Source organism: Rattus norvegicus, chromosome 11, assembly GCF_021556685.1.
Source record: "Rattus norvegicus strain SHRSP/BbbUtx chromosome 11, alternate assembly SHRSP_T2T, whole genome shotgun sequence".
Classification (NCBI taxonomy): domain Eukaryota; kingdom Metazoa; phylum Chordata; class Mammalia; order Rodentia; family Muridae; genus Rattus; species Rattus norvegicus.
Window position 1 is genome coordinate 44,951,996 of NC_141544.1, and position 25,927 is coordinate 44,977,922.

At 42.5% G+C, this 25,927-nt stretch overlaps 2 protein-coding genes across 13 annotated transcripts in view; both read left to right on the forward strand.

The window, feature by feature from the left end:
* Mrps6 (mitochondrial ribosomal protein S6) overlaps window positions 1-25,927 on the forward strand; it is a 53,199-nt gene that overhangs the window by 14,860 nt on the left and 12,412 nt on the right.
* Window positions 3,695-6,140, forward strand: Slc5a3 (solute carrier family 5 member 3). Its single transcript, NM_053715.2, is given in 1 exon segment — window positions 3,695-6,140. A coding segment is annotated over 1 exon segment (2,157 nt). The 5' UTR covers window positions 3,695-3,753; the 3' UTR covers window positions 5,911-6,140.

The window sequence follows — 25,927 nt, forward strand, 5'->3', positions numbered from 1 at the left end:
TTATATCTTGAAATTGCAACAGGAATCCAAGCTGAACCCAGTGACTATTTTCCTTGTTGCCTGTTTGGTGCTAGGACCTGTGGCTTTTCCTTTTTTAGATATATGCATCCTGGATTTCATAGATCATTGCAAGTGATTTTCCGGTTTGGCGTATCAATAAAGTAGTCGCCTTAGACAGTAAAAATAAGATTCAGTGTTTAACTAGCTGTTTTCATAATTGTGTTTCTAACACCTAAAGGAGTTAATGGCTGATTTAAGTTGACTTTCACATCTCATCTTTTCTTCCCTTTCTTGTTGGTCAGACACAGCACCGTGTGCATTTCTCTCCTGTCTGTGGGTCTAATTCATTAATGCATGAACAACAAGTCTGCATTCTGACTTAGTGTGAAACTATAAGTAATGTGTCACCCATGGCTTTAGTGGACAAAGTCCTGCTACTTCAGAACACCTTTGTGTTTGAAATTATCATGAATCTGCCTATTATGGGGGACCATTTCTGTATGCCCCAAATATTTCTGTTCTGGAAATGTTTTTCTTAAAAAAAAAGTTATATCAAAGAAAACTATTAACTGTGAAAAAAGGCTTATGAATACAAAATATAGTTTGAAATGCTGCGTGTCAGATGGAGGTGTTTCCACGTGTATTCTTCCTAAAATGGAGGAGCTTCCGACCTCGCTCATGGTGCTTTTATAGAAGAATTACTCACTTCTTAAACATAATAATATACAAAATTTATTGTATATTTTATTTAGGACCCTACCCCCCACTTAAAGAAATGTGAAATAGTCTTGAAAAGCTGAAATTCGAGGCTTTGGTAATGTCTGTTCGTGACTGACACTTGAAGTGTACTGTCATTGTACTGTAGTACTTAAGTCTTTGTACAATCTGAATTGACCTGTTTCGTTTACTATTTTCTATTTTGAATTCTTTAGAAAGTATTAATCCCTGTAAGTACTTTGAGTTAGAAAACTCTAAAAACATACCTACACGCTATTACAGTGTCCAGTGAGAAGCTGGTGTCAGCAGTGGCTTTGGGGGAGCTGAAAGAGAGAAGACAGATTCACACACTTCCTGGTTTTTGAGACAGTCCCACGGTGGCCCAGGCAGGCCTGGGACTGAAGCAGTCCTTTGCCTCCGCATTCTCAGTGCTGGGATTGCAGGTGTGTGTCCCTGTGTCCAACCCTGGACAGTTCTGAGTTCAAATTTGGCCGCTCTGTTTCCTGTGATGGCAGATTTAAGGGAGTTAGAACTCAGACCCTGTATGGGAATTTCAGCCAGATGGACCATTCTACAGAAAGCAGAATGTGACTTAGCTGATGCCGTGAGAGAGTCCTATTTGACAGAGAAAGAGATGGTCCTAGCACTGACTTCTAGTGATAGAGACAGGAAGTGTCTCCCTTGCTTTTGGGTGCTTTGCCTCTGAATTCATAAGCTGCTGCATCAACAGTGGTCAGAAACAGATCCCCTCCACCCTCCAAACAATGGCCTTTGGAAAACATGCTAAACTAATACCAAGAAGAGCTTTATGTGAAGGTCCTTGGAACCAGCAAGGGTTTAGCTTTGTAAGTGAACAGGTGACAGGGTACACCAGTCTTTGAGTCATAGGGTGTCTCCACTAAAGGCAGGTCTCATGACTGCGCTCTGCACTGTGGCTGAGACACTTAAAGCTATCCTAAATAAATAGGTTTATTAGTCATCTTAGAGCTTACTGCAGTTTTGGAGGGTTCTTCCTAAATAATTTGGAAGGTTTTTGTTTGTTTTATTTTTGTTAAACCTGAAAGATTTGGAGAATTAAGAAAGCAGTTATAAAATATCTTCAGGATTTGGCAAGTATGAAGTAATGATACAAATTTATACTTGTTGGTTTTTTTGTTTTGTTGCTTTTGGCAGTCTCTTGTCACTGTCATGACTTTGAGGAGGCAGGATTTTAATGTGGATTTTTTTATTTGCATTTTTTAAATGTAGGTGTGATTATTGTGTGCATTGTAAGAGTGCTGGAGATGACAGAGTGCCATTCTCTAGGGAGTGGCATGGGTTAGACCTGTAGGGCTCCGGTCTTTAGGAAATGACTCTCTTCTTCCTGGTGAGAATGTGCTCATGTTTTTACTTTTTAAAAATTGGTTATTTTATTTATTTGGTGAGCTCTTAAGTTTTTAACAGTACAGTTTTATTTCAAGCTGTTTTGAGAAAAAGTAGCCTTATTTTTATTTATGGGTCCTGAGTTTACTGTTGATTTTTAAAAACAAAATACGTAGGTTTATAGAAGCGATGTTTTTCTGAAGCATGTGAAACTTTATTCAGTGTAAGCACAGTCACGTAGATCTTAGCATGTGGCTGCAATACTTTGAGTAACAACAGTATTTTTAATGATCTGTCAGCTGTTTTTATGATTAACTGAAGATTTAGGATTTGTTTCTTTCCTAATTGGAGAACCATCAGCTTTATAATTTGATTGCAGTTACATTTAAATGTGTGTTTTACAGAGTGATCATCTTAATCCAGAACTGAAAATGTCAGATGGATTTATTGAAGATGATTTAATGGTTGACAACTGCTTTGTTCGGGTTTAGAAGAAGAATAACAAATTATTCATTCTTCCAGAACATCGTCTCCCTTTGCTTTTCATTCAAGAAGAAAGAATTAAGACACATCACAGTGTTGAAAATATTCTATAAGATCAAACCTTGAGTGAAATGCTTTTCTCTTCTTAGATTTTGTTTTGAAATTATTACCTGAAAAAGGGAAGAAGGAGGGAAGATGTTGTTACGTCTACAGTTTTTCTTCATTCCTTCCAGTACCTCCCCAGCACGAAGTGTCACAAACAAGTGTCACAAAGAAGTGTCACAAAGGTGGTGTGCAGTGTGCGGTTGTGTGTTGTACCACTCTGTGTAGGTGTCTTGCTTCTCATTAGCCATTTATAACTCTAGGTTTCCTTATGGCTATGCATTGACTATAGGAACATTTAACTTCCCAGGCAGATGCTAACACCTAGTAAATGAACCTGCATCTAGGACTCTAGGTAGCCTAATGTTAGTCCCCCTTCCCCTAGTCCTGCAAGGATTAATAGTATTTGAAATTCTGCTTTTGCTTTGTTAGGAAAATGTAGTGTCCCCTACTCCTTAGGGTGCTTTAAGATGTCCATCCCTGTTCTGAGCTGAGCCGGTTATAGTGGGACAAGAAAGGATGATGCTCATGGTGGGCAGATGCAATTGTTTTTAGCTCAAAACAATGGCTGCTATCGTCTATCCTCTGTGACAGTATTGATTGTGCTTTGCAGTTATTAAAGTGTATTATAAACGTTTTTCTTTTAATAACAAATGTTGCGCCGCCATGTTTGCTCGATTGAAAGTTTCCTCATCGCTCGGTGAGACACTCCTCTAATTCAATCTTTGTCTTTTGTCTTTGCTGCCTTGCAGGGTTGGTACAGTAGGCTTCACTAGACTTAGCTGCAACTCAGAATTTCTCCTCCAGCACCTGAGTAAATGCTGATGGTCTTGTGGAGAGTGGATTAAGAGTACGAGCTAAGTTCTCAATCCCAATTGAGAAGCGGAGGAAATTTAAACTGTCTCCTTCCAAGTTTATCACAGCCACCACCATCAAGACAGCAAACCAAAGGACAAAGACTTTGAACTGCTGTGTTGCTCTGTGTAGTCCAGTGCACGCATGGTTTACAGACTTGGCTGGGGTTACTAATAAGTATTAAAAAGCTGGACACTTCTGTCATTCGGACATTTTTACTCACAAGTTCCCAGAATGAGGGCTGTGCTGGAGACAGCAGACATTGCCATAGTGGCCCTGTATTTTGTCCTGGTCATGTGCATTGGTTTCTTTGCCATGTGGAAATCTAATAGAAGCACTGTGAGTGGATACTTCCTGGCCGGGCGCTCTATGACCTGGGTGGCCATTGGTGCCTCTCTGTTTGTGAGCAATATTGGGAGTGAACACTTCATTGGGCTGGCAGGATCTGGAGCAGCCAGTGGATTTGCAGTGGGCGCATGGGAGTTCAATGCCTTGCTGCTCTTGCAACTTCTGGGATGGGTTTTCATCCCTATTTACATCCGCTCAGGGGTGTACACCATGCCTGAATATTTGTCCAAGAGGTTCGGTGGCCATAGGATTCAGGTCTATTTTGCAGCCTTGTCCCTGCTCCTCTATATCTTCACCAAGCTCTCGGTGGATCTGTACTCAGGGGCCCTCTTTATCCAGGAGTCCTTGGGTTGGAACCTTTATGTGTCTGTCATCCTGCTCATTGGCATGACTGCTCTGCTGACCGTCACTGGAGGCCTTGTTGCAGTGATCTACACAGACACTCTCCAGGCTCTGCTCATGATCATTGGGGCACTGACACTTATGGTTATTAGCATGATGAAGGTTGGAGGGTTTGAGGAAGTTAAGAGAAGGTACATGTTGGCCTCACCCAATGTTGCTTCCATTTTGTTGACACACAACCTTTCCAACACAAATTCTTGTATGGTGCATCCTAAGGCAGATGCCCTAAAGATGTTGAGAGATCCAACAGATGAAGACGTCCCATGGCCTGGATTCATTCTTGGGCAGACCCCAGCCTCGGTATGGTACTGGTGTGCTGACCAAGTCATCGTGCAGAGGGTTCTAGCAGCCAAAAACATTGCTCATGCCAAAGGTTCTACTCTGATGGCTGGCTTCTTGAAGCTCCTACCAATGTTTATCATAGTCGTACCCGGAATGATTTCCAGGATACTGTTTGTTGATGATATAGCTTGCATCAACCCAGAACACTGCATGCAAGTGTGTGGAAGCAGAGCTGGGTGCTCCAATATTGCTTACCCACGCCTGGTGATGGAGTTGGTTCCCGTGGGCCTTCGGGGCCTGATGATGGCAGTGATGATTGCAGCTCTGATGAGCGACTTGGACTCCATCTTTAACAGCGCCAGTACCATATTCACCCTCGATGTGTACAAGCTTCTCCGCAACAATGCAAGCTCGCGGGAACTGATGATTGTGGGCAGGATATTTGTGGCTTTTATGGTTGTCATCAGCATAGCATGGGTGCCAATTATTGTGGAGATGCAAGGAGGCCAAATGTACCTTTATATCCAGGAGGTGGCGGATTATCTGACCCCTCCGGTGGCGGCCCTCTTCCTTCTGGCAATTTTCTGGAAACGTTGCAATGAGCAAGGGGCTTTCTATGGTGGAATGGCAGGTTTTGTTCTTGGAGCTATCCGTTTGATACTGGCTTTCACCTACCGTGCTCCTGAGTGTGACCAACCTGATAACAGGCCCAGCTTCATCAAAGACATCCATTATATGTATGTGGCTACAGCATTATTTTGGATCACAGGACTCATTACTGTAATTGTTAGTCTTCTCACACCACCTCCCACGAAGGATCAGATTCGTACCACTACCTTTTGGTCAAAAAAGACTGTGGTGACGAAGGAGAGTTGCTCTCAGAAAGACGAACCATATAAAATGCAAGAGAAGAGTATTCTGCGATGCAGTGAGAATAGTGAAGTCGTCAGCCACACTATTCCCAATGGGAAGTCTGAAGACAGCATTAAGGGGCTCCAACCTGAAGACGTTAATCTGCTGGTGACATGCCGAGAGGAGGGCAACCCAGTGGCTTCCATGGGTCATTCAGAAGCAGAAACACCAGTAGATGCTTATTCCAATGGGCAAGCAGCTCTCATGGGTGAGAGAGCGCGAGAGAAGGAAACAGAAAGTAGAAGCCGGTATTGGAAGTTCATAGACTGGTTTTGTGGCTTTAAAAGTAGAAGCCTGAGCAAGAGGAGCCTCAGAGACTCGATGGACGAGGAGGCCGTTTGTTTGCAGATGTTAGAGGAGACCCCACGAGTCAGAGTGATCCTAAACATTGGACTTTTTGCTGTGTGTTCACTCGGGATTTTCATGTTTGTTTATTTCTCCTTATGAACTTATGGATATGGTGAGATACTTAAAAAAAACAAAACAAAACATGGTCTTTGAAAACAAAAATGTAACTGCTGCAGCTCTCAGGCATTGTTTACGCTGAAGGTTTTAGCCAAATTCTACTTAGCAGAAAAATCATCTATTTGCAAGACTATTTTCCCAGAGATGGAGGAAAAGTAAATCTGCAACTTATCTGAAACAAAGCAGAATGAATTGTGCAAAAAAAAAAAAAATGTGGTTTTAGAGTTTTCCATACCAAAGTAAGGAGAGACCAATTATTCTTGTAGATCACCTAGAACAGAACACATGTTAAGGTATCATGAGTAAAGTGTCTTGTCTACATTGCCAAGTATTGGTAGACCTTATGCTGAAGTAAATTTGCTCATTTATAAAGTTTTTGTCTCTAATCCCTGATATAGTTAAAAAACTGAATTTGTAGAGACTGTATGATTAATTACGTCCTGAAAGTCTAATGTGTTATGTAGTAATGACTTGAGGACAACTTTGTGTGTGTGTGGTTGGTCGTTAGCATGAGTCTATGGATTCTGCTTGCCAAGAGAAAGGAAGAATGTTTTCTCGTGGGTCTTTTTGTACCACTTGTATATAAATGTTAGCAACCAGTTTGGAGCAGACTTTGTGTCCATTCCCTCCCTCCATTTTCTCCTACTTAAAATGAACCATACTCAAATGACTATCAAGTCTGTAATTTTGCTTTTAATTGGGGGGAAGTAAATACAGTTGATGATCCCCACATTTATTGATTCAGATAAGGTTATTTTAAACTATAGTTTGAGAATTACCAACTCCCATGCAGTGAGTGGTAATTGTAATGCTAAGTGGATGATGAATCATTTTTCTATCTGCATTCTGGCTGATTCCTTGTCATTTTGTAACATTCCTTATTTGCCAAATGTCTTCCCAAATGGGTCCAGTTGTAAGAAGATGTCCATTATCATGAAGGAGAGTTGACACTGCTTATGTGCTGGGGTTGGCACTTGCTTAGTTTGTGAAACACTGTTGTTAAGTTTTAGAGGAACAGTCAAATTCTGATGTACTGCATTCTTTATAAGTTCTCTTCCTCGTTTCTGTCTGTCTTGAAGATTTGCTGTGTGTATCTATGCTGCTACAGTCAGTTAGCACATGAGTGTGTTTCACTACAGACTGGCTGTCAGTCAGAACACTCAGCAGTCTTCCTAGGGATGAGTGTGGGTTTTCTGTGGCATGGCCAGCATGTTCCTACGTTGCCATGAAGGGGACTTTTGGGGTTAGCAGTGTGCTTGTGGGGGATATCACACTTGGGGAGGACTCGGGATTTCGACCTTCTCTTAGCTTGGAGGCCAAAGCTATCCAATGGGCAGCAGATCTTTTTTTTTTTTTCTTCTTTCTTTTTTTTTTTTTTTTTTTTTTCGGGCAGTTTCTCCTTATTGAGGATAGTACAGAAGGAATTCGAGAAAAATTTTAGGATGATGTGTGTAGTCCCGTGTCTTCAACACTGCCTCTTCTCCAGTAGAGATGAAAAAAGCAAATTCTGTACCTACTTTAAGCTGATAACTTTTTTAATTGCATGACTTTTATTAAGCCTTGTACTTAAGGAGAATTATTACTTTTATAGATCATTTTGTAGATTTTCAAACTCAGTCCTGATGACTAAAAACAAAGACAAACAAACCCCTTTTTTTGTAATGCTTGTTTGCAGGTGATGGATTTTATTCATGAGTCTGATGCTGACCTTAGGGCTTGTCACATAGTCTTCCTGTCTCTTCTGGAGGTTTGCTGAGGGACTGAGTCTGTAAATGGAAGAAGTCATGTCTGTATGAATCGCATGCATTCCTGAAGAACTTAGAGTGCCTTGTACAATTTTTTTCTCAGTTTCTATTTTGAGATTTATAACCTGGGGCCAAATAGATAGGGACCGTCCTCGTGAATGGAAAGTTGAGAAGTCAGTTCTCCAAATGTGGACTTGAGTTTGCCCATGTGTTTGGATGGGTATTGGTGGTTTGTGGCTGTCTTCTCCTAAACAATTCTTCTCTTTGAGATCACCTTTCAGACTTTAAGAAAGTAACAGAATCTTGGGTTGTCCAAATTTGGATTAAGTTGTAGAAATTAATGTTTCCTTTGAACACATTCCTATGCAAATTAGCAGAAATTGACACATTGGCTCGAGTGGTCTTCCTCATCCTCTCGTGTGTATAGTGTAAGTGAATAGGATGTATTTATGTTTAATTTCTCTCTTTTATTTAGTGTGGAGTCATAATAATTTGGAATACTAGAGTCCTCTTGCCCCATTGTTGTTGACTTATAGTAAGATACATAATATACACCATCATGTGTCTGTCTGTGTAAATAGCAGTAGGTCAAGTTTAGAGAACTAATGTTCATAAATAAGGAATGACAGTGTAGCTCCTAGATGTTTATTCTCACCAGTGTAAACATAACCTTATTTAGTCCCTAAAGCTGCCTTTCTTCCTGCTTCCCAGCAATAGGTAATATGCTAAAGTATGTAACGGCAGCCTCCTTTCAGGGACCAGTCTTAAGAGGTCATCCTAGGGTCATCCCAGTGATTGCTCCTGGAATGATATATGACTTTAGACTGCAAAATGTCCGTCCTTCACCTGCATATGAGTTCTAAACGATGGCTTGGTCTGTAGACATTCACACAGGTATTTCTGTATTTGTCTAAGCTTAGGTTTGACCAAGACTACATTGACTAAAATAGTGGCTAAAAGTGAGGTACGTGAGGCTGTTGGTCTGTGGCTTTGTCTTCCTAAGCAGCTCTTGTCTGGGTCTGGGAAGGAGGGCTTTTGTTTCTTTCTGTTTTGTTCTGTTCTGTTTTTTTTTTTTTTTTTTTTTTTTTTTGCCAGTGGTCTGGAGAACGATTGATGGCTCTTCTGTGGGATTTCAGGTTTCTCATTCTCTCAGAAGATGGTCCCGCCATCCCAGGAATAAAGAGAGAGCTGGGCTGAACTCTCCCAGCTGCTCTTTCTAGGAAGTGATTGCCTTTGATTTTAGAGCATCATCAAGTAATAGCACCTGCCTTTGACTCAAATTCAGTTGATCTTATTTCCTGGGCTTCCTTTTCTCCAGCTCAAGGGATCCATTATGTTGCACAAAGAGGCTGACCTGGTTAGACTGTTCTGTCTCTTACAGGTATTAGCGTAAGAAATAATCAGAGGTCCTTCACTTTGTGACACTTCCCATCTAGGAATAGATCGGTGGAGTTATGAGTGTAGGGTTAAAAGCCTTGTCCAGGGTCATTAAAATTTCTATACCAGGATTCCATCTTTATTCCAGGTGCATGATCTTCTCATCTCTGAACATCATTTAGTGTAATCTACAGAGGAGCCTTATGCTCCACCAAATATATAAGCATTGTCATTTATTACCCTTTAAAGAGTTAGGTCTAATTTGGCCGATATTGTAGTACTAAGATGACTTCATCCCTCATGCCTTATTCCCTTACAGCTCCATTTGGAGGTGTGAGTGTAAAGGGACTACATAGGTTTCTAGTAGTAACACCTCACCATTCTCTAGGTTTATGTTGAAAGATTTGCACAAGACCATTCCTGTTGAATTATGTGACTGGAGAGCCTTGTTGGTGCGCAGATGTTCTAAGAAGTAATAACAAAATCAAACTTTGAAGATGTGAGAAATACCTGTGTAATACAGATGTGAACAGATTGTTATCTTTAGCAGCAGGGGCTGGAGAGACAGCTCATTGGTTAAGAGTATTGCTATTCCCAAGGACCAGGGTTCAATTCCCAGCAACCATATGGCAGTTCACAATTGTCTGTAATTCCAGTTTCAGGGTATCTAATACTTTCACACAGTCATCCATGGAGGCAGAACACAATGTACATAAAATGGAACAACAAAACAAAACTGTAAAGTTGTACAATCACATTCTTAAATTCTAGGACTCAAGCATCTGAGCTGTCAGCTGGCATAAGCCCCTCTCCAGGGAGTAAGCCTGCTAACTCCTAGTTTAATGTTAACAGGAAGAATAGATTTGTTGACAGAATAGATGCTCACATGCTGGTACCTAGTATTGATAGCTTAGTAAAATGAAGCTTTTAGGCTTCAGTATCTGTAGGCCTTCTCATCTCCTAAGCAGAGTGTCCGAGCGCTGTTCTGCTTCTCTTGTCTTCATTGCTCCGTAGCCTGCTCTTATTTCAGCAGCTCTGCTCTCCTGCATAGCGCTTGGTCTGTCCCTCACACTGTCTTGATGTAATGAAGTCTTCCTTTGCTCCAGTATTGAGGACTTAGAACCAAATAATGAGTTAAGCAGTTAGCTTTTAAACCTACCAAACTTAACAGTAGCTAAAGGTGTTTGGGAATAAGTGTTTCTAGAGTAACTTTCTCAGATTTATATTGGTTAGTAATAATAAAAGCACTAGTGTTTTAGTCAGGAAACAGTCAGTAGTGAGTTTTCACAGACGTCCCTTTGAGGTGATGGTGACACATGATGCAGAAAGACTGTTTTTTCTTTATTTTTTTGCCTTGAGGGTAAAGGTTTGATTTTGTTGCTATAAAGGGAAACACTTGTACTGTTAAGGTACAAGGCTGGTGCATAAGCAGTGACAAGCTGAGACCCTTCTCGTGAAGACCATCTCTTAATTTGGTCCTGTCCTGTTACAGTCTTGCATGCTGTAGCTGCTCAGTTAGCTGCTTTGACTCCTAGAGTGAAGTGAGCAGAGGGTCTGTGTAAGAATGTTGCTAGCTTTAGTCATGGTTTCAGTTAACGTTCTCACTCTCCTGGGCCAGCAGTAAGAAGGCTTTACTACTGACTGAGTGTGTAACAGTGTGGTGAAATTGATCATTCATGTTTCTGTCTCCACTCCTTTATTATAAAAGGTAAGGTTTAGTTGTGAGCCACTCATTTTTCTGGCAACCAGCAAGTGTTGGGCTGTAGCCTTTTGCTCACAAACAAACAAAGATGTGCTGTGTGTCCTTTCTTGTGCTGTGTGTCCTTTCTTGTGCTGTGTGTCCTTTCTCGTGCTGTGTGTCCTTTCTCGTGCTGTGTGTCCTCTTGGGCACGTTGCTCTCCCTCCAGCGGTGCATCCTACATGCGCTGCAGACTGTCTGAGTCCTCTAAGTGTAGAGCAGTGGTTGTGCTGTGCCAGGAAGGCTGTGGGCTCTGCTCTGCTGACACGGTTGCCCCCGCCCTTTGTTTCTCTCCCAGGCAGTGTGTGTCTAGGGGAAGACATGCTAGGCATTTTCTTGACAGCACTGTTGACAGTGTACACACAGTGGAAATAGATGAATTCACCCTACTCTCCTAGTGCTGCTAGATATATAAATTTATATGTAAATAAGACATACATTTAATGTTCAGTTTATCTGTATAGCCTAGGCTTCTGAAAATAGAATGTCATTAGTAACTTTTGTGTATGTATGTGTGTCTGTGTGGGTGTGAGTGCATACATGCGTGTGTAAATTGGAGACATTGGGCTCATTGGAATCTTCAGATGGCAGATCCTGGTATACACTGTTTATGATCAGATTTTGAGATTCGTGTTTTGGTTGGTGCCTTCTGCTCACCAGTATTGATATGCTAGTTCACACTTGTCCCTTTCTTAGTAGTAGGCTCTCTCTGTTTGTAAACATTTATTATAAGTAACTAGTGAAGGAAACTAGTAGAAAGCGCACATTTACACACTTTTCTGCAGTCATTTGGTTCAAGGAGACAAGGCAGATGAGTTTCTGTATTGTTGCTTAATTTATTTATTCATCTTTACCTGCTTCTATATTTGTGTTTAGAATTTTAAGTTATATTCTAATTTTGTGTCTATTTTAACTTCAATCTAGGTTTGTTAAGGACATCTGAGGAAAAATAGTTCATATTTTCATGTGTGAGGAGAGGCTAAAGGTCCACAGAAAGCACAAAGCTGTGTTCCCAAGCGTGTGTTTCCACTTGTGAAAAGCACAAAACCTAATAGCATTCTTACTAGCCCTCAAGTGCCAGTCATAAACCCACCCAGTCTTTGTCCAGCGGTGTCAGGAAGACCACAGCACAGAAGGCCTAGGTGGTAAGCCCACTGTCAGAGCCCAGACCTCGGTGAGCTCACTCTGTGTGGCTTTGATGGAGAGGCCTACTGCTTATATTTGGGGGTTACTAGGGGAAATGAGGCGTGCACACAGACACACAGTCTGAATCTGAGACAGGAGCAGAACAGGCAACAGCTTTGTAAGTTGTAGTCATTTGACAGTTGAGAAAAACCTCATCTAGAGGAAGTATTGTCAACAGTGCTCTAAAGACATGAAAATATTCACATTAAATAGTGCAAGTACTATATTGGTTTATATAGTTTATACAAGGTGACGTTACCTTTGTTTTCTTTATGTGCCTGACTAGACTTTTTAGTAGAGAGTTGGATCTCTGTGTTCTGAACATCAAACTATTTCTGGACAGATTTGACATGACACTACTTTTCACAGTTGTACTAAGACTGTTTAATCTGTTCTGTTAACTCCTAGACTCGACCCTGGAAAGCTGTAGGTGTGCACACAGGAATGCAGTTGGCATTTCTTCCCATTCAGCATTGCTTTTCCCTTGTTTTCCTTACCTCCAAAGAGTCACATGTTTACCAGGAGTGAGAATGAGCCATGTTGACTTCCGTCTACCTTAAGACTCAACTTACAGAAAAGAGAGCGCCTCTTCTGTTTGGATATTTTTCTTCTTAGGGAGAGGCTCGGAAACCTCTAACAAAGATCTTAGATGGCATAGACCAGTGTTGCTGAGAGACAGAGGCAGACAGACAGACAGACAAGGCCTTGGTATGTGCTATGTCTTAAAAGGGTTCACAAGCACGCTGATAAGAGATTTTTCCCTCCGGCAAAGCTAGGCTTGTATGCCCACAACAGAATTTTACAACAGGTGACCTTGAGGCTGCAGTGTGGGTGGGAGCTGAGGGGAGGAGTGTCCTTGGCTTAGCAATATGTGATAGTGTAGAGCAGTTAACCTTTTAGGCCTAAAGACTGTGTATTCCGTACCTTCAAGAGTTTATTACAACTTTATGAAATATTTGTAAAAATTTCTTTGGCAGAAATGATTTTCATTTATAATTTCATGGAAAACTGCTTTAGACTAAGTGAAATGTAGTTATAGCAGTGTAAATATGTATAATTTCCTAATTTCACTGTGAGATCTCAGACTTTTGAGTGGCAAACAGTTCACCAAGTCGTTTGCTGATGGACTTGTCTGTGGGGTTAGTAAGATGTAAAAGCTTTATTTTTTTAATAGCAACACGTTGTGGTAATGCTTGGTGGTGGTGTGGGGCCGTTCCTCCACTGCCCTTGTTGGTTTTGCTTCAGTCTGTGAGGGCCTGCGATCTTCAGACCCAGCAGGGCTCGTCGGTCCCTTGCTTGGCTGCCTTTCTTTGTCTAGAACTGTTGCTAATCACCACATGAACTGTTAGGCTTTCTGCTCTGTCGTTGCTGTTCTTTTCCTTTTTTGACAAGATGGATATCAAAAATAGTTGCTGTGCAAAAGTTAGTAGTCTTCTTCAAGAAGAAAACAATTCCTTTTCTAATAATATCCTGTGAAATTGCTTCATTCATTCCTTTATTTTAAAGCCAAATGTCAGCAGAATACTGCTGTTTTTATCTAAATGATTTTCATATGTAAGTATTAATGCATTTGAAAAGATGTCTCCATTGAGAAATATTTTCCCCAGTGCACTGTCTGTGAAAGCTTTGTTCCCATTTCTGGCTAAGACCCCAGTCAGTACCTGGGGCTGTGCATTATGTACACGTATGACTTTAGTCTGGTATTGTTGTACACCAAGTCTGGTTATGATAGAGTAGTTCAACATTAATTTGTTGTCAGTTAATTTTTAATTATTTCCAGTTTACTCTCTGTTGTCCTCAGACTCTCGTCTTCAAGTTCCACTAATCAGGTGCATTTCATTGTATCAGGCTTTAGTTTCAAAGAAATTAGGATTTGGTGTAAGCCAGCTGACTTCCATCTTGAAAGAAAAACAGTTAAAACTGTAGATTTAAAATTGTTAATTATCCGCGACAATTTTACCTTGCCTATACTGTATACAACTGATTTCTAAAACTGTAGACATGTATAATCTTGGTTTACTGTGTTAAGTGTTGCTGTTTATTAAATGGGGAGAAAACTGAAGCAAATCTGCTTAAAGAGCTGTCCGTTTTTATTGCTGACTACAAACCTCTCTGTTCCTTGTGTACACGTGTTATTTTGCCAGCTGCTGCACTAGCCTTCAGAAGTATTTGAAAATTTAAGATGAATATATTTCTTGCAAAGTCCGTTCCTTTCTGTGGTATTTTGTCCTGTAACTGAAGTGTAGTAATTATTTTATGGAAATGTTAGAACTTCTGTACCAACTTTGAATAAAATGAAAAATTTACACTTCTGTGACTCAGTGTGAATATCTGTCTCAGTCAAGTTCTTGCTGACTTTGCTCTTGAGTGTTTTTAGAAATCCCCCTGCTGCTATCCATTAACCATTGTGAACAATGACACAGATAGTGGCTAAGGTTACTTATGTGTAAAACATGGGATAAGCATATTCTTGGGTTTTCCCTTATAAGTTCAAAATCACTTCACGTTTCAGGGAAGTTTGGAAAGACAAGGGGGTATAGGAATGTCTTCCCCCGAGTCTCCCAGAAGCTGCCGCCGCCACCTTAGCTAGCAGGTGCACGGCTGTTTGCCCTGTGCTTCCTTTAGTTCTTGGTTCCCTTTTACAGCCAGGACAAGTAGTCATAATTAGTGTAAAAAGCCAGAGTGCCGTTGAGTGGCTTTGGTCCAAAGACCTCAGATGTGTCTGGGTAGCAGGCTTACAAGTCTTACAGCAGTCTGCTGCTGCATTGGTTGTGTGCCTTTTGTCTCTCTTAGTCTGGGACAAATTCCTGCTCCCACCTCATGTTTGAGGTCAGTGAATGTGGGTGCCTCACAACTTGGGATCATTTTATCTCCTAATGATTAGATCTAGATTGTACATTTGGGGAGGGCGTACAACATAATGGTAGTACGTTCTCAGAACTTAAATAACGCTAGTGGGCTGTTGTGTTATCCCATTATGGTTGAGATTAATCTCGATACTTGGTCAGGGTAGTATCTTTATATCGCCACTGTCAAGCTGTTTTTCTTCTAATAGTTTGTGATTTAAGGCTACGAAAGCACTTGCTATTCTCCATCATACTGGAGCCCATTGTTTTGAACACTTACCATTTTTGCTTAAGTTGGAACTGACAGTACGGAATGGCTATTTTCCTCATCAGTGTGGACTCTGGAGTAATTTATTCAGTAAGTCGTAGACCACTACTGTTCTGCTGCTGTTCATATGTTTCCAGATTTAGCTAATGGGACCTTCAGGAGAGCTTTTGTGTTCTTTTGACATGGTTCTTCCAGTGTTTGATGTGCCTGATTCTAGTATACCAGAGTGTACTTTTTCTGTCCCAGTTGGGTCAAGCATTTGGTAGAAAATGGTCTGGTGTGCTTGCTCCTTGCTGTAGAGAATGGCACATCTTACCCTATGATATATATACAGGGCATCACCTACTATCTATGGTGTCAGTTCTTCTTAATGTATCTGCTGCTGCTGCTGCTGCTGCTGCTGCTGCTGCTGCTGTGTGTGTGTGTGTGTGTGTGTGTGTGTGTGTGTGTGTGTGTGAGGTTGACATTCAGTATCTTCCTTAATTGTTTGAGCTTGCTAACTGTAGTTAGCCATCTTGTCCTTGGGATCTCCTATCTCTGCTTCCAGTCCAGTGTTGCAGTTACAGATGGCCACAGTGCCTGCCCAACTTTTACATAGGTTCTGGGAATTTGAACTCCAATGAATGATAATATTAACCCTTTGTTACAATTAGCTCTAAAGTCTGTAGAATTAAAAGGCTTTTAGTGGCATATTTAGTGTTTACCTGAATATAGAATTCTAAGTTGGAAAACTAGAAGCTAGAAAACAGTGGAAATTTGGAAGCGTAATAGAAATTTTTTCCTGGCTTGTATGTCTCATGTTCCAAAACTTCATAATTAAAAAAAGCTTTGCTGAACGTCTCTGGTTCCAGGTGGGCTCTTTGAGTGTGGCAGCATAGTCCCGGGGGAAATGGGCAGGGGGCTCTGCTCTCTTTGGCCCTTCCAATGCCTGCTTGGGTTGCTACACTTCATTTTCTCAGTCGTTTCCTCTGCTCAGAGGAGTTTCTAAACTGTATCTTCCAGCTAACTCTGTGGACAAGCTTAAGTAACTTCTACCTGGTTTCATTTTAAGAGCTCGTTGGCCTTGTGACAGCCCCTCTTCTTGCTTCCTGGATGTGGCTCTCTGCTGGGGCCCTGGCGCTTTCCCTGCTGTGTTACCCCAAGACAGCTTTTCTCTGTTCATGTTGGTCTTTCATGGAAGGCTTTCCTCAGCTGTGTGCTGGTCGTTGGCTATCTGCTTATAGCTTATAAGGTGAACGCAGCAATAAGGCTCTGAGGGTAAGTTTTTGTTAGCTTCAGTAGTTGGCCTCCATGGCCTCCTTAGGGGAAATCCTACAGTGTCTTTAGAAAAGGCAGATTGACCGGCAGAAAGTTTTGAACTGAAGGGTATGGCTGGGAATGTAGCTCTGAGCACTACTATAGTATGAGGCTCTGAGCTCTGTTCTCAGCAGCTGCCAGGGAAGAGGAAGAGAACACAGGGTTCCAGTTTTTCGCCTTTTGTCATGGCACCTACTTGGAGCAGTTCTTGTGCCTCCTACCTCTGATGAGTCCACTCCAAAGACTCCAGCACATACATCGTGGCTTCCACCAATTCTGTGTGTTTTCTCTCTGACTTGAGCCCTGGTTTCAGAGGCTGATCCTCCTTACTATCGGTTTCCCAGCTCCTCCCCGTGGCTGTCTCTTTCCTGTTTTTTTTCAGGGCTTTTCCCTAGAACGTGTGTCAGTGTACTGTGTTGTGTACTTTGTGTATGTGTTTTGTCATACATGCTCCAATAAATCTGAAAAGTCCTCTTCTTAGAAGCCTTAGTGGATTTTCTAGAGACCAGAACCAGCACTGACTCTTCCAACTTCCCAGTGTGTCTTGTGTTTAGCCTTTGAAGGTTGACATTTTAGAGCTGTTGCCCTGAAAGAATTCTTCCTGAAAGAATGCTAGCCACCGGTAGCATTGCGGGCATTTGTAATTCTGCTTATGTAGAACTGTGAAGACATGATGTTTCAAAGGTAGTAAACCCTACCTATCAAACCATTTTATTACGACACTTAACTTGCTCGGTGCACAAAACAGCACAGATGTATTGTGAGTGGGTACCATTTTTCACTACATCCTACAAATTGTTTTTGAATACTGATTCCCCTTGGCCAGGTTCCTGTGAACCCATTTTGTCAACTGGTAATCTTTATTACCTGTTTTGCTTAAGACACCACATTTAGTATGTAGCAGGTGTGTTAGGACTCAGCTTGAGGCCAACAGCACTACAACTCAAACCCTTGTGCTGTGCAACTAACATGTTCCTGGAGGCCCATTGTTATCTGCACACTATATTACTATCACTACATCATTATCTTTCTTTTGCTTTTTAAACAGTAATATCTATGAAACCATACACGTACAAAATGCAAGCAACAACAAAGGACCCCACATCAATGTGGTACTAAATAGAATGCAAGATGGCCACTTGTTTATGGAATGGGAGCCCACGCAGGCTGGCCATTGCCTTGGTCTGCTTCTGTTGGGAGTGTGTGCAGCAGCCGAGTGACCTTTAGTTCAACCACCTTGTATTAATGGATGTCTGCAACGGCTTTTAAAACTTAGAGAATATGGGTTTGGGGATTTCAAATGCAGTTTTGAAAATGCATTTTCATTAGGAAGAAGGTCCATCCATCCATCCATCCAACCATCCATCCATCCATCCATCCATCCATCCATCCATCCATCCATCCATCAGCAATAGAACACTATCAGTCTCCCTTCCCTAATGTTCATTCCACTGCCAGAAGGTCCTTGTTTTAGGGAGCTTTATCTAAAGGTCCCATTACTCAGGTTTTACTCAGAGGTCTATCTGAAATGTTATTTTTTCCATCCTCTACTGAAATAAGTATACTCATAAGTTTCAAACTGTGGTGTAATGTACTCCATTCTCTGGAACAATGTCTTCATTTGTTTTCTGCCATTATGACAAAGTAGCAGACGATAATTTGTGAAGAATAGAAGTTTCTTTGAGTCCTGGTTGTAACTGGGAAGTTGAAGAATGCGGTGCTGACATCCCTCGCTGCCACCTCCCAGTCCAGTGTGTTGAGGACCTTGTTGAGTTATAGCATCAACAGGGCATCAGGCAGTAAGGAGCTCAGAGTATGGCAGAGCTGCTCCTACGGTAAACCCCTAAGCGTCAGTATATCAGTCATCTCCCAGTGGCCCTCTCCAGATAGCGTTAGCATAAGATGCAAGGACAGGCAGGGTTTCTCACACATGCAGCTTGGGAGATATGTTTGTCCTTAGAGGTGTACACTCAGGACACGAATTTCAGTTGCCATCTTAGGGTTTTTTTTTTTTTTTTAAGACAGGGCCTGGGAAGTAGTGTAGAGTAACCTTGAACTTATAATCTTTCAGCCTGAGTTCTGGGATTAAAGACCCTGGGCTAAGAACCCTGTGAAGATGCACCTCCATCCTTGTATGTTCTAGACATCTAGACAGATGTAGCTCATTTTTCCCTAATCTCTGCCTTGGCTTTTGTACTCCAGATCTGATACTGTTAATGTTTAGCTAGTAGTGACGAGAAAGGAGCAACACGTGTCTGTGCATGCATGGACACGTGTGCACATGTCCCTGCACACATGGACACATGAATGTATACATACACACCACAGAGAAAAGTATGTGCAACACAGAGACTGCTGCTTTTTGACTCGTTCCCCTCCAGTTCCAGTGGAAGTCTCACTGTTACACTGTGGCAGGTTCCCTATAGCCGCGCCAAAAGGTGTGCAAAGCTTCGGGTTTGCTAACTCCATTTTCATAGATTTTCAGAGTCTTTGAATTGTTGTAGCTCTAAGTTCCCTGAATGCTTTAGGATTTGAGCATCTAATAAGGCTTGTTGTTTTACCCATCCCAAGATGCTCTAGAAATCCAAAGGCTCAGTGACTGACCGACCACCCTCTGCCTCCTACCCCACCTCGGCTGCTCCTCACTCTTGCTCTCTCTCTGGTTTTGAGTAAGGATGTGCATTTGCTTTCTTGTGGATTTCTGCCTTTCAGAAATTATAGGACTGGTTTCTTGTGTGCAGCACAGATTTTCTTCGTTATTTCCTTTGTTTTCTGGCTATTTAATTCCTTCCTCCTTTCCAGTTGGATCAGTTAGTAAGCAATTTTCACTTCTTGGCCCTTTGACTTGTGTAGTCATCAGATGCGTGTTGAGCCTCTCACCTCCAGGGATGTGAGGGTAAGGTGTGAACTTGAAGGGTTTGGTTTAGGAGAAGGCACATCCAAATGATTGTGCTAGTAGAATGCTCACAGGATAACTGAGGAAAGGCTCACTTGTCATAAACGCCTGAATCTCATGGACAACTTTTTTCCTAAAATTTTCATTTTACAAAAAAGGTGCTTTTTTGACCTTTGTGTGTCTGCCCTGCTTTTTATGGTAGAAGAATTAGTTCAGTACCTTTGTTCCGTCACCTGAGCTTCAGCACCTGTGCCGTGGTCCAGTCGGTGGGCTCCTGTGTTCTGCTGCTCAGCAGAATGTGCACGGCCGGGTTCTGATTTGGTAGTCTCAGGGGTTTTTTTGTTTGTTTGTTTGTTTGTTGGTTGGTTGGTTGGTTTTAAAGTAAAGAACACTTCTTAATACAGACAGCCACCTAATTGATATTTTTCTAAACATTGCCCTGGCACAGAACCTAACTAGAATTTCCTTAGGAACCTTTGTCTTTGCTGTCAAATTCTTCGTTGCTTCCATCCTTCCATAGTATCTCGGGCACTCAGTGCTGTCCTTCACGTGGAGAGAGTGACGTAGGCAGTGTAGGTGGGGACTAAGTAGTGCACAGACACAGCAATCAGCAAGCCTGGTCCTTGGCAGGCTCCACCTGACCCCTGTTCTCACCGCCTATTTTGGGAGCTGTGGCATTTCACTTACTTGCTGCCATAGTAACCAGGACTTCTGCCTGTTGTCTCCCATCCTTTATTTATCTGGAAGGGATGGGGAAGATAGAAGATGCTAGATTTGTGATATGTTCTTAGAACAGTAAACATGGGTACCTGAATTTTGGTCTTGTTTGCTGATGAAGAAGTAGAAGCCACCTGCTAGGACTGCTGTTCATGTCGCTCTCAGGGAGGGCTGTAGTATTAGCACAAGGAAAAGAGATTTACTCCTTAAATTAGACGCAGAAAAGGTCTCTGTGTCTAAATGAGGCCACCCGCACCCCAAAAGAAAGACCCGTGTTCATACAGATCCCAGTCTTGTGTCCCAGATGATGTGTCCTTGTGTATACATACATATACATAAACAGTGTAATGTAGAAAGGACCAAGGGAAGGTAACAGGTGTTAAGGAAGGACAGAACACAGGCAAAGAGGTGGTCATGGAAGAGAATCTAAAGCTAATTGTTTTTCTAGTTACACTTCTTATTCTTAATGGTCGTATCATTTCATGGCGGGTAAGTAAATATAATATAACTGAAAGTGAAAGTGTAAAGGTCCTGAGTGAAGCTCCATCCTTCAGAAGGTCACCCTGACTGTAGAAGTTCATTGAGATACATAGAGTATGGACTGGGCAAGGGTTTGTTTAAGGCTACCTTCACTTAGCAGTGTGACATTTATCTTTGTGAGTTCATTACAATAAGGTGAAAAAGTCTTTGGGGTTTCCAGGATGTCTCAGAAGGTAAACATTGTCTGGGCAAGCCAGGGGGCCTGAGTGGGATCCTTAGGACCTGCATAAAGGAAGGAGAGAGCTGAGACTGTGAGGCTGTCCACACGGGCCACCTCACTCCCAAACACACAGATAATAGTAAGTGAAGAAGCACTGAGCAGAACCTCCATGCGACAAATAAGCCTACTCCGGCTGAATCGGATGGGAGAAATCAGTGTACTTCAGAGAGACTCCCGTGTGTTACAGCAGTGTCCACTACAGGCAAGGCACAGAGAGCGTCTGTGAGACCGTCAGAGAACATGCAGAAATACATAGTGACATACTCAGACAAAAGACTCACGCTGCCCGCACCAAAAAGGATGAGTCTGACTGGGATATTGCATGTCATAAGCAGGCACCAGAGGACAAAACTGCAGGAGCTTACTTCTGAAGAAGCTAAATACCTCAGCCCCACAGGTAGAGAGCAGACAGATTACCAGAGACCAGATCAACCGAAGTTAGTAATGGATTCAAGCAGCAGGAGGCCAAGAGGGTTACTAACTGAAGCAGCTAAGTGGGTAACTGAGAAACTTAGCCACTGCGCAGAGTGGGGAAGATGGTTTCTGTGTTCCTAGCACAAAGTGGTAATATCTAGGAGTGGGTAAGACAGACTAAGCTAATGAACACTGCTGTGCTCTCCAGAAAGCTTGAATTTTCCCAGCGTTGTAGGTGAGCTCTGAAGCACCTGAAATCATAGAAGAGTGCAGCGAGCAGGAAACAACTCGGTAGTCTCCACACCGACTGCCCCATATTGCAGCTCCCTGTCTCCAGGCTCTCCTGCTCCTCTGGTGTGCAGCCTGCTCTCAGCACGTTGGCTGATACTCTGTTTCAGGAGCTAAGGAGCTGGCTGGACTTTGCTTTCTCTCACTACCCCTTAACAGTGGCTGTCTCTTCCTCTGAGCTCTGCCAGTGATGCTTCTTCTCATGTGAGTTTTGTTGTGCTTTAATCAGCCGCTTGTCAGTAACTGTCTCCTACCTGTAGCGTGCTGTGACGGAAGGAGACTGCGTAGCACCCCTGTCTGTCCCTTGGGGGTAGATTTCACAGGGAGCAACTTGGGTGTACTTATCTGTGGAAAGAAACTTTGAAAACAGTGTTTCCAGATAAGTATTTTGAGCCATAAGAAATAGGATTTGGGTTCTTCCTGACTCCCTCAAAATGACAGCTTCAAAAGGTTTGACTCCCATCTCTGATACTAGGGAATTTGGCACACCCCTGAGAATCTGTACTGCTCCATGGCTAGTAGCAAGGGTGTGCACACATATCTTCTTTTCTACATCTCACTCACTCAAAGGTGTGCACACACCTCTTCTACAGCTCACTCCTGCAAAGGTGTGCACACATCTCTTCTACACTCACACAGAGGTGTGCACACATCTCTTCTACAGCTCACTCCTGCAAAGGTGTGCACACATCTCTTCTACACTCACACAGAGGTGTGCACACATTTCTGCTCCTCTACAGCTCACTCACGCCTTGTAAATCATGTCCGGGTGGTGAGGGGAAGGTTGATAGGTGCTTTGCCCATGACTGTTACTGCATACTGTAAATGATTTTAAGTTTTGCAGAGTGATCATTTGGCTCGCCTGCACTATGAATCTTGCGGAATTTTTTGTCTGTTGCATTTACTGGGACAACAACTGTGAAAGTGTTAGATTTGTTCCCACAGTCCGCGCCCTACTGAGTAGCAGCAGGGGACATAAAGAGGAGCATGATGGGAGGACGCATCCCACCCAGCACAGAGATGGACAGTGTGATACTAACGGAGGAAAAGAACAGCCACGAATACGTCAGTAGATCGACAGCCCACAGAACCGTAGAAAACACCAGTTCCCTCAATAATAACTTTAAATGGTACTAGCATCAACTCACCCGTTAAAGGATGCAGACTAACTGGGTTAGAAAGTAAGAGCCAACTATCTGCCACCTTAAACACACTTCCCTGGCAAAGAGGTCAGGAAGCTAGGTCAAAGGATAAAAGTCAGCCTACCCAGAAAATGGAGGATGGGAAGAGCCGGCATGACCAATCTCATACCAGAACTAGTCAGAAGAGTAAAACTACTTCTGATAGAACAGTTGTAAATATTGATGTGCTGAATCTTGGCCTTCCAACTTCTTGAAACAAACACTAAAGGCTCTCTTGCAGTCATTACTTTAATGCCCCAGGAGACTTTAATACTCCACTCTTACTTTCAGACAGGTCTTCAAAACTCAGTCAGCAGAGTTAAATCATATCGTAGGGCAATTGGAATTAACAGACATTTATAGGACAGGACGGTCTGTCCAACAGATAAGAAAGCATGTTCTTCTCAGTGCCCCCGGAGCTGCCCATCAAACTTTTAAGGTACACCAACACTTCTCAACCTGTTCTGCCAAAGAGAAAGCAAAAGTACTTGTTCTGTAAAGGTAGTTTTACCCTGATATCAGCACCACAGAGGGACAGAACAAGGAGAAAATGGCAGACCGTTTTCTCTGATGAACATAAATATAAAAATTCTCAACATTTGCAAACTGAATTCAAGAAAAGTCAAGAGAAAAAAAAAAAAAGCATCACTACCAAGTTAGTTTCATTCCAAGGTTGTAGGATGTGAATCTATGTGTTTAATTCACAGTATAAACTTAAGAACAGACATCACATGGTCATCTTGATGATGCAAAAAAGGCCTTTACCAAAGTTTTGACAGTTCTGGGCAGATGAGAACCAGAAGGAACATCCTTAGCCTGGTGTAGACTGTGCTGGAGGTGTATCGTCAGCATTGCACTACAGGAGAAAACGGCGTTTCTTACACACTCTGAAATGAGGCAGACTTTCTCTGACAGTACTTGAGCTCTTACCCAGAGCAACAGGAAAGAACAGAAAATTAAGAGACTAGAGTAGGACATAAGTCATGCCGACCTGTTTGTTCATGATGTGGTCCTGTATGTAAAGTGTGAGGCACTCTCTGCACTCCAGAAAACTGAGAGCTGATGTGTGCGTTAGGAAAGTATCAGGATACAGAGTCAACACAAAAATCAGTGCTTTTTCTCTGTACCAATAGTGAACTTGCTAGGGAGGTACCTGTTCTTCATACATAACAATAACAACAAAAACTGTAGGGATAACCCCGCTACATAGATTAAACTTGAAAGATACCAAGAAAAAAATTGAAAGCATTGGTAGAAGGTGGCAGATTTTTCTATCCATGGATTAACAGGATTAATATGGTAAAAACAGGGTATGTTACTGAGAGCAGTCTATAGGTTCAATGCAGCCCCTAACAAAATTAAATATATACAACTAGGAGAAAAGAATTCTAAAATCCACATGGAAAATAAAATACCCTATCTAGCCAACTCAGTCCTAAGCAGAAAGCCCACTTCTGGAGTACCATAATATCTGATTTGAAATTACAGTACAGAACCACAGGGACAAACACAGCATGCTACAGGCACAGAAGAAGACTTGTAGACCCTGAGGGATTGAATGGAGAGTCTAGAAATGAGCCCATGTGGCCACAGCAGCCTAATTAATTTTTGACACGGTGTGAAAAACATAGCGGAAAAGTGGTCACTTCTTCAAAAAAATGTTACCTGGGAGAGCTGGTTATCCAGCAGGCAAAGAGTGAAATCAGACCCTTGTCTTTAATCTTCACAACAATCAATTCAAAGTGGATGGAAGGCAGTATAAGCCGTGAGATGCTGAGGAGGACGTTAGGGGAAGCGCTTCAGAATACAGGCACCGGCAAGAACTTTGTGGAGAAAAGACTTTTAACAGCACAGGAAGTAAACCCAAGATTCACAGATGGGATTCCATGAAACTAAAAGGGACAGGCACTCTCAGCACGGTACAGAAGCAGGCTGCAGATGGGAGATCGCTAACAGCTCTGTGTCAGATGGGTCTAATGCTTAGAATGTATAAGGAGTGCAGGAATTAAACGCCAGGTCCCCAGTTTTGTAACCAGCGAGTGAGCAGTGAAGTGACCAGTGTTAAAGGCGCAGATGCGGGTGGCCAGTGAGCGTCTCAGGATGTGTTTAGCATCTTTAGTCATCAGGTACAGCTTAGAACTGTGGGAAAGAAATCAGAGAAAATGTGGTGAAAGCAGAAAATACATAACAGTTTGCTGTATCGTTTACTATTATAAAACACACACAGATAACTACACAAGATTAGGAGTGAGCACACTTGTCAGGCACGGTGGCTTCTTTCTGTATTCCCGACATTTGGGAGGCCGAGGCAGCTGGGGCTGCCTACTAAGTTCCGGCCTAAGCTACAAAGTACGGTCCTGTCTCAAAACCAAAACAAGTTGGAAATTACACAGAAAACACACTTTTACTTGGAGATGCCAGGAGAATTAAGGACAAAATCTGAGTTCTGTGCAAGCGAGCGAGTGCTGTGCGACAGGACTGCTGTGGTCACTCCAGCAGGGTCCTGTTGCTCGTACAGTGGGCTCAGGTCTTACCAGGAGTCTACGTAATGCCCAGAATGAAGCTGTCCACCATGAACAGTTCCTTTCTGTACTCTGCCACAGCAAGGTGATTGTTGGTTGTCAGGTTTTCAGCACATGCAGTGCACAGCACATCTGATATATGCTAGCCGACTGTTCGGCATTAGTCACCGAGACAACTGGTTAGCTGGCCAGGAGTTAGGTGTTTGAATATCAAGTTTAGTTTGGGATTTGGGGCTTCAGGTTGGCAAAGACAAACTCTGCTGCTGCTCGAGGCTCTACTATAGGGGAGAACACTACATTAATATAAATCCAGATAGGCACCAAGGTTTTTACCACTCCTGGATTCTTCAGCACCACATAAGACGCTGTGTTGCAAGATGTGACTCAGGTTAGAAATGGCCAATGGAGCACTGAGTTCCGGAGTTGGTTTTGAGCCTATGGCAAATTGAGGCTGACAGTGTTCATCAGCCTGCTGACCTGTCGGCTGGGATTCACTTTCTAAAGTCAGTCACTGGCTAGGCTGTGATCTGCGGTGCCTTTTAGGGTGAATGGACTGAGGCCCTGGTGGCTTCCTCATCCCTTCACAGTGTAGAACAGAGGTTGGCTACATAGTAATTATCAAGTTTGGGGCCATCTGGTCTTTGTTGCAACTACAAATCTGCTTTAAGCACAAACAGCCATAAACACTTCAAATGCGTGAGCTGGCTGTGTTCCCATAAAACTTAATTTGCCAAAACAAAGTTTGAGGCCCTGTCTTTAAGAGTCT